The 14,842-nt window shown below is 42.0% G+C and overlaps 1 protein-coding gene across 1 annotated transcript; it reads left to right on the forward strand.

Annotated features, from left to right (window-relative positions):
* The first annotated feature begins 1,047 nt into the window (after window positions 1–1,047).
* On the forward strand, window positions 1,048–4,314 carry npm3 (nucleophosmin/nucleoplasmin, 3). Its single transcript, XM_085428435.1, has 5 exons — window positions 1,048–1,230; window positions 1,436–1,521; window positions 1,633–1,752; window positions 1,826–1,919; window positions 3,534–4,314. Exons 1-5 carry the CDS (start codon window positions 1,158–1,160, stop codon window positions 3,641–3,643), a joined length of 483 nt encoding a protein of 160 aa, XP_085284561.1. The 5' UTR covers window positions 1,048–1,157; the 3' UTR covers window positions 3,644–4,314.
* Window positions 4,315–14,842: the final 10,528 nt, after the last annotated feature.

A 14,842-nucleotide genomic window follows, 5' to 3' on the forward strand; every position in this document is an offset into this window, starting at 1 on the left:
CTGATTATCTACTGGGATTTTTCCCAAAGTAATTTCTAGGGTTTATAGAAAGTGGGTTTTTTTTTTTGGTTTTTTTTTTTTGTTTGTTTTTTTAAACGTAGAAATGACTTGAGGTCAGAGGAGAATAGCCAGACTGCTTTTGAGCTGATATGAAAACAACCATAACCACTGATTTACAACCAGTGTGTGCACAAGAGCATCTCTGAACACTGAAGCAGATGGCTTACAGCAGCAGAAGACCATGCTGGGGTGCCACTCATGTCAAGTAAGGGCAGGAACCCAAGGCTGCAAGTTACATGAGATTGCCAGAACTGGAAAAAACGTTCTGGATTTCTGCTGCAACATTTGTAATGGTATGATCAGAATTTGGCGTTAAAAAGCTGAAAGCACGAGCTCATTCCTGCCTTGTATCAAAGATTCAGGCTCCTGGTGGTAATGGTGTGACGGGTGTTTTCTCTGCACACTTTGGGCCCCTTAGTACCAACTGAGCATCATTTAAACACCAGTCTGAGTATTGTTGCTGACCATGTCCATCCTTTTATGACCACAGTATGTCCATTTTTGATGTCTGCTTCCAACAGGATAACACTCAATGTCACAAAGCTCAAATCATCTCAAACTGGTATCTTGAACATGACACTGAGTTCACTGCACTTAAATGGCCTCCACAGTCACCAGATTTCAACAACAGAGCACCTCTGGGATGTGACGGAACATGAGATTCCCATCATGGATGTGCAGCAACTGTGTGGTGCTGTAATGTCAATATGGACAAAAGTCTCTGAGGAAGGTTTCCCCCTGGGTGAATCTATGTCACGAAGACAGCTCTGAAGGGACTAAGTTTAAGCAGATATTATTAGCATTAGCAGATAGTATTGTTCACCTGTAATATTCTATATTTCACTGTATTTTACATTAAGTTCAATAGTTTTTAAGTTTATTAGCCACCGCTGTGAATCAGCTCAGGTAAATGAGAAGTTCATCACGTGTTTTACTCAGGCAGCGGCAGCGCCTGATTTCTGTAAAAGGAGGCACGGGCGCGCACTGATGACGTATCAGGCACGCGTGTAGGCTGCGACGTGCTTGTTATTTATCGTGGAGAGCTCATTAGACAGGAAAGCGCCAGCAGAATACTTAACTTTTACCGCTTCTGCAAAATGTCTTTCCACGACGATGAATCCTCGGACGTCGGACCGAGCGGTCAATCCAGGCTGGAGAGCTTCCTGTTCAGTAAGGGCCTGTTAAACAGTCTGTCAGAGATGTTCTGTAGGCGCACACGTGGGTTTCTGCTGTGATGTTCCTACAGAAATTTCTTCCTCCTTGTTTTACTGGGGATTTTGTTTTGGGTTGTTTTGTTTTTTGTTTTTTTGTTTTTTGGGGGGGGGGGTTAATAAAATCCGTTGTCATTTAATTGCCGGTCTTACTGTTATTCCAGGTTGCGAGCTGTCCTCCAAAGTACCTTTCTACACTTTCCAAGGAGATGAGGAGGAGGACCTGGAGCACTTCCTTGAACTCAGAACAGTATGTACAGTTTTGTTACCATCATTGGGATTTACCAGCGGCACGAACACACCAGTCAGTCACACTTTAGTCTGTCCGCAACAGTGATGTTCGGTGTTGTGATTGCTGCAGGTTTGCTTGGGTAACGGTGCCAAGGAGGAGAGCAATGTGGTGGAGGTGACAGCCATGAACCACCAAGGAAAGACTATCTCGGTGCCCGTTGCCAACCTTCACATCAAGTGTCTCCCCATGGTGTGTAAACTGAGGCTGATGTGCCACACAGCTGAAGTTTGATCTGTCTTAACTTTGATGCTTTCTGTCACAGGTGAGTCTGGGAGAGTTTGAGCTGAAAGCCCCAGTCACCATCCGACTCAAGGCCGGCACAGGGCCAGTTTCTGTCAGTGGGCTACACCTTATTGGTAATACTCTACTTTCTTTGTGCTTTAACACTTTAACACTGCCAGTACTGACATTCTAAGAAGCTCACTGACAATATCTCATCTGTTTTCAGCCCCTTCATTGTATTTATATCAAAATGATAGTAATCAGTGAATAATAGGAACTGATCCAGTGCAGGTACTCTGCTTTTCAAACTGAGTTGGCTGACCCAAATAAACATGCAGCAGGAATTTTGTATTTTTATTTGTAGCTGATTATAAAAAAATTGCTCTGCTTGACATTTAAGGAAGTTAATTAGAGTAATGCTTGGCTGTAGTTGATTGGTTGACTTATTGGTCTATATTAGGGATGGGCAACAGTTTTTCGCAGTGTGACGTAATAAATAAAACAAAGAGCCAGACATTCAAACCTCTGAGTTCCAATATGTCACCCCTAACCCTGAATTACTCTAAACTGCATGAATTTTGGTAGGTATAACATGTAAGAATAATGTCCTTGTTTCAAAAATCAAGAGCTTTCTTCTAGAAAGTTTGGATAAAACAATCTGCTGAAATCCTGTGTCAGCTTTTAATTTTCTATATTTTAAGTGAAGGCGTTGTAATTAATAACTGGGGGGAAATGATTTGCACACAAGTGAAAGCAGTGCCGAACAACATCTATAAATATGGATCCTCATTCTTATTTATTTGCTGGGAGGCAGGGCTTGTTTAGTTTGCCTAAAACTCTTCCCCCCACGAAGATGTTTAACAATTCCTCCGTAACTTTAACAAAGAGTTTTGACCTCTCAGCATGTATCGCTATCGTCATTTGAAGACTGTAACAGTAGTTTCCCTTTTTTTTTTGTGTGTGTAGCTACATAATCAGAGACGACCCTCACTAACTTCTGATGCAAACCCATTCATTTTGTTTTATAAGCAGCTCCAGCTTATTCATCGTACTTTTAAAAGAACGTTTACTCAAATTAAGTCCCCCTACCCCGAGACGTTCCCCCTCTCATACAAGAGCCTTCTTCAGTTCTACAAGCTGATTGGGAATCCCAGGTATTTAACCTCCACTGGGGTTATCACCTTGGAGGCGGTCCTGACACTTCTACGTGAACCTGAAAATCAAGCTTAGTTGCCTTCGGCTTAAGTGCTTAACACCTATGATATTTTGAAAAAGATCTTTTGTACCTCACAGCCTTTGAAAAACGACAGTCTAAAGCGGCGGCTTTGGGATCCAAACGCATTTAATTTTCAATACAGATGAATGCTATGAACGTCCTGTATAGTGAAACACCTGGAGTAACCTTGGTGCTCCCTCACCCTGCTAGACAAAAGGTTAAATATGTCTCTGGGCAATAAAACTTTGTAAAAGAAATCTGCAACTTACACCTTACAATTTTATTTCTTCTGCTGTTTCAAGTTAGTGTGTGCGTGAGGGTCAACTGTGAGGGCACATTCAGTAAAGCGACCTTTCTGGCCCTTAAAGAGTTCACCATTTTCTATGTTTTTTTTATTTTTATTCTTTTGTTCTTTTAATATGAAACAAAATAACAGAACATTTAAGGGCCAAGTCTCGCACACGCAGTCGAGATGGTGGTACCAGGATTCGGTGTAACACGGTGAGCTGACATTTTCTCCTGATCTTCTCAGCCACACAGGTCGAAGACTCCGATTTGTCTGAGGAAGAAGAGGAGGAGGAGGAAGAAGAAGAGGAAGAGCTGCCTGCTATCAAACCAGCAAAGAAGAAGCAGAAGCAATAGGTGGAGGGTTCACCGATGGTTTTGTTTTGTTTTTCTGAAATGGCTCACTCTCTGATGCATTTTAAGAAATAACACTTTTTTTGTACCAGACGGACACATTTTACAAAGTTCCCACTTCTTCCACACCAGCCGCGAGAACGCTGTGTGTGGTGGCAGCTAATGGTGCAGTCGGAGGAATCACGACTGGCTCTGATGTTCTCGCCTCTCCTCTGTTTCTCACTGCGAGCATTGCAGCAGTGTAACTCGCTTGTAGAAGAACTGTTTTGTTTTGTTGTTTTTTTTGTTTTTTTTGCTACCCACAGTTTTATACTGTATATAATTCAGTCACCACTGAAGGTAGTGGAAGAGGTGTCTTTTTACCACCAGCGGATCCCGGTATTGTTTAAAAAGGCCGATCTGGTAAAAAAATAAATAAATAAAAACATTGTCGTCCACTTATCAGACGGGAAAGAAAATGCGTTCCAGCTGAAACCGAGTGGTGCAGACGGATGATGATGTGCGCACGTCTTGATTCGTAGGAGTGTCATCCTGCCAGTTGTAATATCAGAATACTGTTTTTCTACGTGATGTTTCAATCCTAAATGTGAAGATTTGTACTTAAAGTCAGAACAAGAAAGCAATTTTGTCCAAATAAATGAGAAATCCCAGCACAATAAATAAAATCCACAGTTTGTCTGTTTGTGGTTTGCTTTCTGTTAGCTCGCAAAATTTGTACAATTTAGGCCAGCGCTGCTTTTTTTTTTGTTGTTCTCCAAAAGTTGATTCTGTTCATCTGGACGTAGCGTTTTCAGTGGGAGAAACCGAAAAGAAGCAGTCGGCTGAGACTGAAGAAGTCACTTGGATGAGTGACAAAACATTTCTCCCACTGAAAACGCTACGTCCAGATTAACAGAATCAACTTTTGGAGCTTTACTTACCTGGATGATTGAGTATGCATCAAGATGTTTGTTTGTTTTTTCTCAAGTGTCTTTGTTAAAGCTCCTGAAACTACAGCCATCTGAAATATTCTTATTTAGCTCAGAGCTGAACCTCTGCTCAAAGTCTTGTCTAGCACATCCTAAAGATTCTCAGTGTGGTCAGCATCTGTGGTCCAGTCTGTGTCTCATGGTTACCGATCCTACTACTACTGCTGCCCGTCACCGCTGCCAAAGGTAGGTCTCCAGAGATTTCTGTCCTGGGCCATTCTTTCCAGCTGTAGCCCATCTTTTTTGCCGGCCCTCGAGGCCTGGAGTTCAACACCTGTGGCGTAAAGCATACCCTACCCAGCACCATCTTCTCTTCCTGATTTCCTACTGAGAGTTGACAGGTTCCTTTCCATAGTTTGGTGTTACTGATTGGGTCTGGCCAGTGAACGTGGAGAAACCTGAGACGGCTGTTGAGGAATGTCTGGATTTCTCTTTTTGAGGTTTTATTTGTCTTCCAGGTTTCAGCCCCGTAGAGCAGTACTGACTTTATAGCTGGAGTTGAACAGTTGGATCTTGGTAGTCAGGTTCAGCTCTCTCCAGGGGACTTCCACTAAGGATGATTGTGATGTAAAAGGCTGGATCAGCTTCCTGATCCAGCCTTTTACAATTTAAGCCTGATAAATCTCAACATTGTCATCTTGGAATATGCCCAATGCTGTCAGGAAAGAAAGAAAAAAGGTCAATCCCAAATATTCAGGCAGCGGAAGCTAGACCTCAAGTCTAATGGGAGGCTCTTATCTGCACTCTCCAGTAAAAAGAAACATGTTGGCATTTATTTTGCCGGACAGTGCATATTCAGTTCCAAAGTATATCTCTTTAACTGTAATAAAAGATTTTCAAAATGATCAGATCCAAAACTCAATTTGGCAGAAAGGAAGTAAAAGCAACAAACAAGCAGCAGAGAGATACAAAATAGAACCACAAGCAAAAAGACGGGTCCATAAAAATTCGTCCAACTGCAGTTAACTAGCCTGCGCAACAGTACTCGCCAGGTTGTCCATAAACCACCAACAATAGAGAGATCGGGGTGTTTGAAGGGTGAGAATGAAAATAGTGAGGACAGTAAAAGTTTTATGAAGGCAGATACAGTCAGCTTGCATCCTGAATTAGCTTCATATTATCTGCAAGAGTACTTTTGTGTAAAGGCACGATCTTTGCAGGGTAGCTGGAGCGAACTGTTGAACCTGCAGGTCAGAGCCACCTCACTCAACCTCACTGATGTCCATTGTGCTTAGAATGTATCTGAATATACAGCCTTTGAGAGCTTCCTCATCACACATAATGCACTTTTGAATGTGTTTCTTAAAATGCTTCACTGTATAAGAGTTTATCTGAATGATAACGGCCGTTTGCCAGTAAACCATTCAAAGTCCATTCAAAAGTTGTCAGTCAGCGTGCATAAAGATAAGACAAGAGGAAAAGGACATCATTGGTGAACCCGACTCAACTGTCAGCTGGACGTGCTTTGTTCACTTTATCAAGCCGAGCAGCACCTCTGAGGATGAAATATGAGTGCAAAAACCTGCACTCCCAATTTGGCCACTTGTATGTCTGTAGTTTTTTTTTTAATGTATTAAATACTCACAGACTTACTGGTTAAAATATCCAACTGAAACCACTTACAGCCTGGTATTTGCCACTGGATGTTACTTTGTTCCTATGATTTGTAATACCATGTGCCACATCATCAACACACCTATCTAGTTTTTCTAACTAGATGGGTGTGGTTCTTAAGAGCTTTAAACAGAAAAGGTACCTGGACTTAAGTATGTTTCACCTCTCATAAAAGAGGCGTCTTCAGTTCTAAGAACAAAAGGTGGAGAGTCCCAGGTAGCAGGTTTACCAGAGAAGCTCATGAGAATTTTCTCCAAGAATGACCCACCAATGCCCTTCAAATCCAGCCATATCTTTAGAAATAAACACTATATCCCGAGAAAAAAACTCCCAAATACAAGCTAAATAAGACTGTATGCTGTGCAGTGCAGTGAGGAGTACTTGGATTGCTACACAGGAGAGACCAGACAGCCACCCCACAAACACATGGCTCATCATAGAAGCTCAGCTGTACACCTGCACTTAAAGCATAAAGGTCATCCATGTCCTCCTTTACTGTGAACGACCATCATTGAACAGTGGTGGTGTTTCAAGACACCAACTGTCAGCCGCCTACAACGCAGTCTTTGAGAACCCTTCCCACGCACTTCAAACCCGATTCAGACTTAGCCTCAGGTGACCTCAAAGGTCACATTATATAGTAGGGCAAGGTTCACAGTGGTTTCACACTTAACCCCAGTGATGGTAATCACCAACGCCTTTTTCCACACCTTGATTCATGTGATGACACACATGATCAACAGCAGGTCAACAACCACCTCCAAAGGGGACAACCCCCACTAAGGGTTAAATACCTGAGACTCTCCACCTTTTGTTTTTAGAATTGAAGAAGCCTCTTGGATGAGAGGTGAAATGTCTTCACACACTTAAAGAAGTCCGTTTGCCTTCTTTTTTCAAGCCTTTAAGACTACCATGAACTGGAGAACCTACACAGCCATGCATACCGAGTGGTTACTTGCAAAATACATAAACTGCTGTCCAAAGTTTTGCCAACTTATTTTTTTTTATAGTGAGTTGGAAATTGTAAAATCCTTTTAAACACAGACATCTATACTGATCATCTCTTCACAGTGATGGGCAGCAGTCCCACAGAAGAAAAGCTGAGGGAGCGATTGCTTACAAGCAGCACTGCCAGATGTCCGAAAAAGCCTAACACCACCACAAGCTATGCTGCCACTACGGTGACTTGAGAAATGGGCACCTGACCCCTTGACGGCAGCTTTCTGCTACCTGCAGACCAGTAAAGCCATCTTTTTCTCTAGTCCGTGAGGGGAAAAAACAACACATGCACTAACCCCACATGACGTTACATTACCTGCTCTGGATTTTGGATGAGTGTATGTGTCACACCTTTTGGGAAGATTCACCAGATTCCACACCACTACAGTTTAAAAACCTCGGTGATGCGTCACACAGCAAATCAGCGTGTAACAGTCTTCCAACTAGTTAATGTCACCTTCACTCGGAGCAGGTGGTGCTGCTTCTTATTTTCTGACTCATAAACCACATCCAACTGGTCGGTGCTGAGTGGGAGTTTTGTGAACCTTTGCAGCACTTTTATTGCTTATCAGGGTTTTATGGTCCAGCATCTGCGTGGGGCATTAAACGCTCACTTTCAAGTAGAGGTTACAGCTGTGTCCAGAGCAGCGCTTGGGTCTGTGACAATATACTGACTAACACAGGGAGGCCAAATCTACTGCTGAAACCCTCCTTACCGTCACAGACATTTGAGGGACAGTGGAAGTATATCATCATTTTTTTTCACTGAAACACTTTCACAAGGGATCACCACACCCGTGTTGCCACACCAAGTAGCTCTGCATGTTTAGTTTGACAGATTTCTTTTTTATGCCAGATGCTCTTCCTGATGTAAATCCAGAGGATTTTCTGTCTCCTCCCAGGTAAATGTGTAAGCCACATGGTTGATTTGTGATTTTATTCATTGTTAGTCACCAGTGAGAGGAAAGTACCATGAAGTACAATGGAGAAAGCATCCAGCTTGATCTTTGCCAAAGCTTAGCTCACCATAGAAATGACTGATACTGAGTCACTAATTTCTTTCATTAGCTCATTGAAAGCTAACGAAACAGAAAGCTGCTGGTGGATGATGCTGGGCCTCACGGGTGGGGAAAAGAGGCACTGATACGTGTTGGGACTGAGCAGGTTAAATATGTAATTTGACTAAGTTTAATGAAAAGGATTTTTATAGGGCAAATTTAAAAAGAAAAAAGGACAAAAATGTTATTGTGATGACATTTACTTCGCTAAAATTTAACATTAATTCTTTTGGCATTATTAGCTTTTTTCTGCATATGAAGATGGGCATGCAAAACGCATCTGAGAACCAATGGCATATGAAGAGATCACACAACATAGCATCAGTCTTCACTGCCAGAACAGGACTCTTTAAAATATGACTATATCCTGCAAACGTGCAGTTTGGATCGTAGCTCTAGACCCTGCTGAACTTGGAGGTCCTGGACAAACCATGTCTGACATGCATCGACCGGCGAGGTCAAAGTTCAGCTGTGCTGGTAATGAAGGAAGTGTCATTTGTCAGCCCACAGCTGTTCACCATTTCTCTGACCCGATCCTGCATGAACTGGACGATTATTAACCCTACGAAGGCTCATTCATCTAGGATGATAACCCAGGCCAAATCTGAACCATATGCTATCAGAAAATGTTAATTATTTTTTGGGGTTGTGAATCAGGACACAAAGCAACAGGCCAAGGAGGGCTAAACAGTTTGGCTTGTTTTCCAAAACCACTGTAGTGAGAACTATGTAAACATGGCATTAATGACTAACATCTGTAGCCTAATCCTATCTAAAATATATTCTCCTGTAAAGCAAACACTAATAATGAATAAATATTTAAATCAGAAACTGTATCAAGTTCCTTATATTTATGAGTTTTCCTGTTTTTTCTGTATTATATATAATATATTTATCATATGTTGTGTTATATATGCATAGATCATAGCTTAAAACATAAAACATAGCTAAAGTATATTTCACTGTCAAATAAAAATGGATATATAGTAAGATTCTCTGGGGGGAAGTGCCTTGTTGATGTCAGAGGTGAGAGGAGAATGGCCAGACTGGTTTGAGTTGATAGGAAGGCAACTGTAATTCAAATAACCACTTGTTACAATCATGCTGTGCAGATGAACATCAGTGAAGCAGCAGCAGAAGACCACACTGGGTGCTTCTCCTGTTAGCCAGGAACAAGATTCAAGGTTTCAGCTGCAATATTCACAGGATAGGTTCAGAATCTGGTATAAACAACAGGAAAGCACAGATCCATCCTGCCTTCAGTGGTTAAGGCTCATGGTGTAATGGTGTGATGGATGTCTTCTGGGCACACAACTGAGCTTAATTTAAACACCACAGCCGACCTGAGCATTACTGCTGCCAGTGCATCCACCCTTTTATGACCACACTGTATCGATCTTCTGATGGCTGCTTCCAGTTAGGTAATACACCATGTGACAAAGCTTAAATCATCTCAAGTGGCTTCTTGAACATGACAGTGAGTTCACTAAAATTGCCTCCACTGTAACCAGATCTCCATCCAATAAGCACCTTTCATATGTGTTGTCTATTAAAAGGGGAGCAAGACGTCACTAGCGAGGTATAGCTAACGAAGTAGTAGGTAACTGCATGTCTTCCTGAGAAACCAGCATGTACGGTAAAGTGCAACTGATGCTTGTTTGGTAAATACTTGGCTGAAACTCAAATTGAAAGTGAAATCCACAAAGCTCACATTTAATGCTGCCATTTGCAACAATGATGTTCAAGTTTGACTTTAAAAAGGTTTTCATTCAAGTAAAATTTCAGTACAGTTCTTATTTTGATCATTTCCAAACCAACCTTTAACCCCCCCGCAATGGTTCACTCCAAGAGTACAAGAGTAAAGACACTTTAATAGTTTGCACCTCTGACACTTGAGTGTGTCACTAGTGTAGCACAAAGTTCCTATGGCAACGACTGACATCACTTTGTACTGTCTCTAATTAATCCAGCTTGTCTCCGTGAAAGATCTCTGACACGTTCAAAAGCACTGATCTCACATGTCTTCATATATACACAGCCAAAAACACAAATATACACACATATATGCACATCCACTGATTCTGCTTACCTGCATTTATACATCTTCCTTTGCTTATTTTCACTGCTTCACTCTAACATGCATTGCATGAATGTTGCCTGTTTCCCTGCAGCTCAAATTTGACAGAGGGCTGGTTTATGTTAGAATGATTTCCCCGAGCAAAAATAGACCTGCAGATCAATAAACATTGGCTACAGATTTTTGTCTTTGATGTTTGTGCACTTGTGTGTGTGTGTGTGTGTATGCACTGCTATCCTGGATTAGAGATTTCAAAGGTCTTATCAGATGAAGGTTAGAATTCTGCTTGGTTGATGAATGGCTGCTCCGTATGCATTCAGCTGGGCATGTTCATGTTCCTGTCAGTGTTAATGGAAGGACTGTTAAAGCTTTGTGTGACAAATGCATTTCTGCCATACTGTAAGTTAGTACATAATGCATCCATGTCAGCCACCTCTAATATCCACCGCTGAACTGGAACAGGCAGGGCGGTTACACAAGCTGGAAGCTGCGCAAATGCATTTCTGACTATGTCAATAATACTAATCAAAGGTCTGAGTAACAGAGGAAGTCAAACCGTACCCAGCTGAAAAAATTCACTAGATCTGTTCAGCTGTTGCACACTCCATTGTGTTCACTGTGAACATAACGTAAAATCATTTTAGAACATTTTCTCCTTTACGAACGTCATTGCACCCTTTGTGTGGGAATCCAAATTGTGGTCAGGTGCATCCTGTTTACTTTAACTGTCCTTGAGCTCTGCTGGAGTCCACCTGTGGCAAACTGGCAAACTGATTAGCCATAGTTTAGAAAGGCACACACCTGTGTATATAAAGCTTCTACAATTCACACTGCACAGCAAGACAATAGCAGCCATTATGACTGGAAACTGCATTGAGGTGCTGGTTCTAAATCCATTTATAAAGGTTTGAGTGGTTATTAGGAGAAACACCCAAGTAACGGAATGACCAGGGCTCTTCTTAGAGTCAGCCAGACTAAGTAGGATGTCTGAGTAAATATTTAATTGGTCTGGTATGTGACCAAGAATTCAGCATTTATTGCAAGAAGACTTCAGATGTTTTCTGTAGAGATCGGAGAACCTGCAGGAAGTTTGACCGCCACCAGACGCGAGCAGTTCTGAGTAAAAGACACATAACAGTCTGCTTCATGTGTTTCAAATCACATGTAAAGGATGTCTGAAAATAAAAACTCAGCAAACATGTAGAATCGTGTTTGTGGGACACAGGCACTGCTGTTGGATGGTCTTCTTTGCAGCTGGGGTCAGAAAGCCCGACAGGAAGGATGAGGAAAAGGATTCTGGCTAAATGCATGTAGGTCTTGCAAGATACCATCGCCAGAGTGCATCGGCTTTGGGAGAGTGGGAGTCGCCTTTCATGACAACAGTCACCCAGTGTTCAAAAGGTCATCCATCCCCCCATCTATTCTCTGTACTGCTCCCAATCGATGATGAGGAATAGCCCCAAACATATAATAAAATGCTGGGAATACAAGGAAGTCTTAAGCCAAGGGGAGGAAGGTCAGCCATTCTGGGGATGACTGAACTGCTGTGCTATTTCCTTTTCTCGGGACAGTTATACTGGTGTTTCTGGATTACAGTGGGAGTATCTGTGAAGCTCAGCAAAGACTCTCTCTGGTCCTGGGTGGGTCAGAAACCACACACACACACAAACACTAAGTTATGTATGCACATTCATGGAAGAGTACCTCCTTCTAATAAATGAATGATCAACAGATATATGTTTACTGACATGGATTTATTGTCATCACAATCCTCTTGCTCTTACCAGACAAACTGGGGAGGTTGTAGATTTCTTTGACTCGTCATCACAGAGGTCACTTCGGCATCCCTTAAGCTGACATCTGTATTACACCCAAAAGAAAAGTGGTTTCGAAACAAGTCTCAGACTGTAACTAGTGGAGCAGAATTAAACCGTTTAAAACATCTTTGGCAAGATCTGAACTTGTCAGTTTGTACACGTTTGTTATCCACTTTGACAGAGCTGTCACAGAGAATAAAATAAACTATCTTAAGCCAGGTGTGCAAAGATTGTAGCCTAGAAGCTCCAATTATTGCCAAAGGACAAGTAAAAAGTATAAAGAACTGAACACTACTTATATGAATGATTTTTAGTCAGTAATACATTCACTAACCACTCTGAAACGTGTGGTTTAGTGTGGCTTGACACAGAAAAGGGTGCCTGAATACTTTCCAAATCACTGTCTCACTTTCAGCTCGGGCTGTGATGCAAATATTGCAGTTATTACTGGCATTAGAGGTTGCAAACATTTGTCAGAGTATCAAGATCATATCATAGGTAAACAGACCCTGAAGATCAGAATTAGTAATAAATGTCAGGGGAGAAAAAGAGAGAAACAGTTCCTACCTTGACTCCAATATCTCTAGTCACTGGCAAAAGCATACAAACAACAGCTGCACAGTTTCCTGCACACTGAGCACACGTACTGCAGGCTCATGTCCTGCTGCAGGCACGGGCGTGTTGTTCTCATACATATACAGCCCCGACACACCTGCCACAACAGAGCACAGCTGTCAGCGCATCAGCCTTTACCCTATACGTGACCTCGCGGAGCTCTCACACAAGCCTAATTATGCACATATACGATGCAACGCACTAACCGCCTGATTGTGTGGCGACACCTGAGCACACATTCACTTATAAAACAGGATTCAACTCGTCTGCACAGAGCCCGCACACAAGGCAACGCAAACCAAGAACAAGCATACCATAGAGGCTTTTCGTCCAGCCCCGTGTTTGTGCCTGTAGTTAGGACAGGGCAACACAATGCACGAGAGAACGATTCAACAAAATTTCCAATTCTTTTATGAGACCTAACAAAAAAAGAAAAACAGCACATGCAAACCCCGCTCTATAGAATGGATCGTTGATTTAATAGGGCTCTATAAATAAAAATGATCATATGGATAAAATGCTCCTTTGGAACATCTGCTGTATGTTTTATTAATAACACACACACACACAGAGCGAGAAGGGACAGTGAACAAGGGGAATGCTAATTGGCTTACACACAAACACACACATACGCACATTGTCAGATTGCCACACTGTAACTAAACCTCAGCTCCTCTCACTCCTCTCCCTCGTGCATTTGCTGCTAAAGGGAGGCCGAGTTATCATGGAAGTGAAACAGATTTCAAAGAAGACAAAAAAACAACAACTAAAAAAACTAAAAGCAGACTGGACCATATAGGAGGGAGCAAGGTTTTATAACCTATAAATAAGTGATGTGCCTTACCATTGCTACTCCCCCCTCGACCCTGACTTTGCTGCCCCCACCATCCCAAGCTCGCTCCTGCTATCTCGCTAAATGGGGGAGGGGAACAATGAAAGGAGTATGAGTGACAGATAAGTAGATCCTCATTAAAACTCTGCGCTTATATCATCCTCCGCTCTAACCCTCCTCTCCTCCTCTGCATCGAGCTCTGGAAAATGATAGAGGAAGGGAGAGAGGAGAGGGAAGGTGCTGCTCATTGGTTATTCCTGTTCTCTGACCTAACTTGACAACCAGCTCCAATAACAAGACAAAGAGGGATGACACAGAGATTTTTGCCAGAGACCAGGATGCTGACAAGGAAGTGAACTGTCCTAAATTGGCAGATAATGGGCCTGCTGTGGGCCGCTCTGTAACCTCCTCCGCCTTTCAGTGTCTTTTTTTCCCTCTCTCTGTTTTACAAGCTTTGCTGGTCAGCAGCAGGGTCGGATGTACCACTGTAACACCTTCTCTTTATTTTTTGTTTTCATGTGTAACTCAGTGAGTCACCCTGGAAAAGCTCTTTACCCAAACAAATCGCACAATTTGCTTCTTAGGACAAATAGACCTCAAACTATAATCAGACACGGCGTTTAAAATAACCAGCGCGTCACCTGATTTAAAGTACACACTAGCATACCCAGCGGATTACTTTTGAAAACCAGTGCTCAAAATACAATGAAAGGTCATGTAATATGCTTTTTTATTTATTCAAAAGATTTTGGTTTATTCATAATCTTCTATAAAAAAAAAAACTAATGGAAAAACCTGAATCTGGAAAAAAACAAAACATTTGCAGTCCAGTGTTTTTTTTTTGTTGTTTTTTTCTAAAGCCACATGGACTTTGGAGTGCATGGAGAGGCTCCCTGCATGCTTTCAGCTGCAAACAGGAATTAATCAAGAGTTAGGAAATTGCAAGTACAATACAAGTGTGTTAACAGTCTCTTTAGGCACTGGAGTCTCTGGAGTCCCATGCCAGGACCCCTGAAGAATATGTCATTTCTTAAGTTTGAATGGATTTAAGACTACATTATTCACATTAGCACTTCCAGTCGAACTGAAACAGACAATAAATAATGCTTTCAAATTAGATCATTAGTACTGTCACTGTGATTCGGGGAGTAAACAGAGCTACACAAGTTAACAGGGCATGTTCTCCCCAAATGGTTTCAAATAAATGTCAAGAGTGATTGTC

Source organism: Rhamphochromis longiceps, linkage group LG13 (genome assembly GCF_057381845.1).
Source record: "Rhamphochromis longiceps isolate RC_006_pf linkage group LG13, R_longiceps_female_GT1.1, whole genome shotgun sequence".
Taxonomy (NCBI): Eukaryota; Metazoa; Chordata; class Actinopteri; order Cichliformes; family Cichlidae; genus Rhamphochromis; species Rhamphochromis longiceps.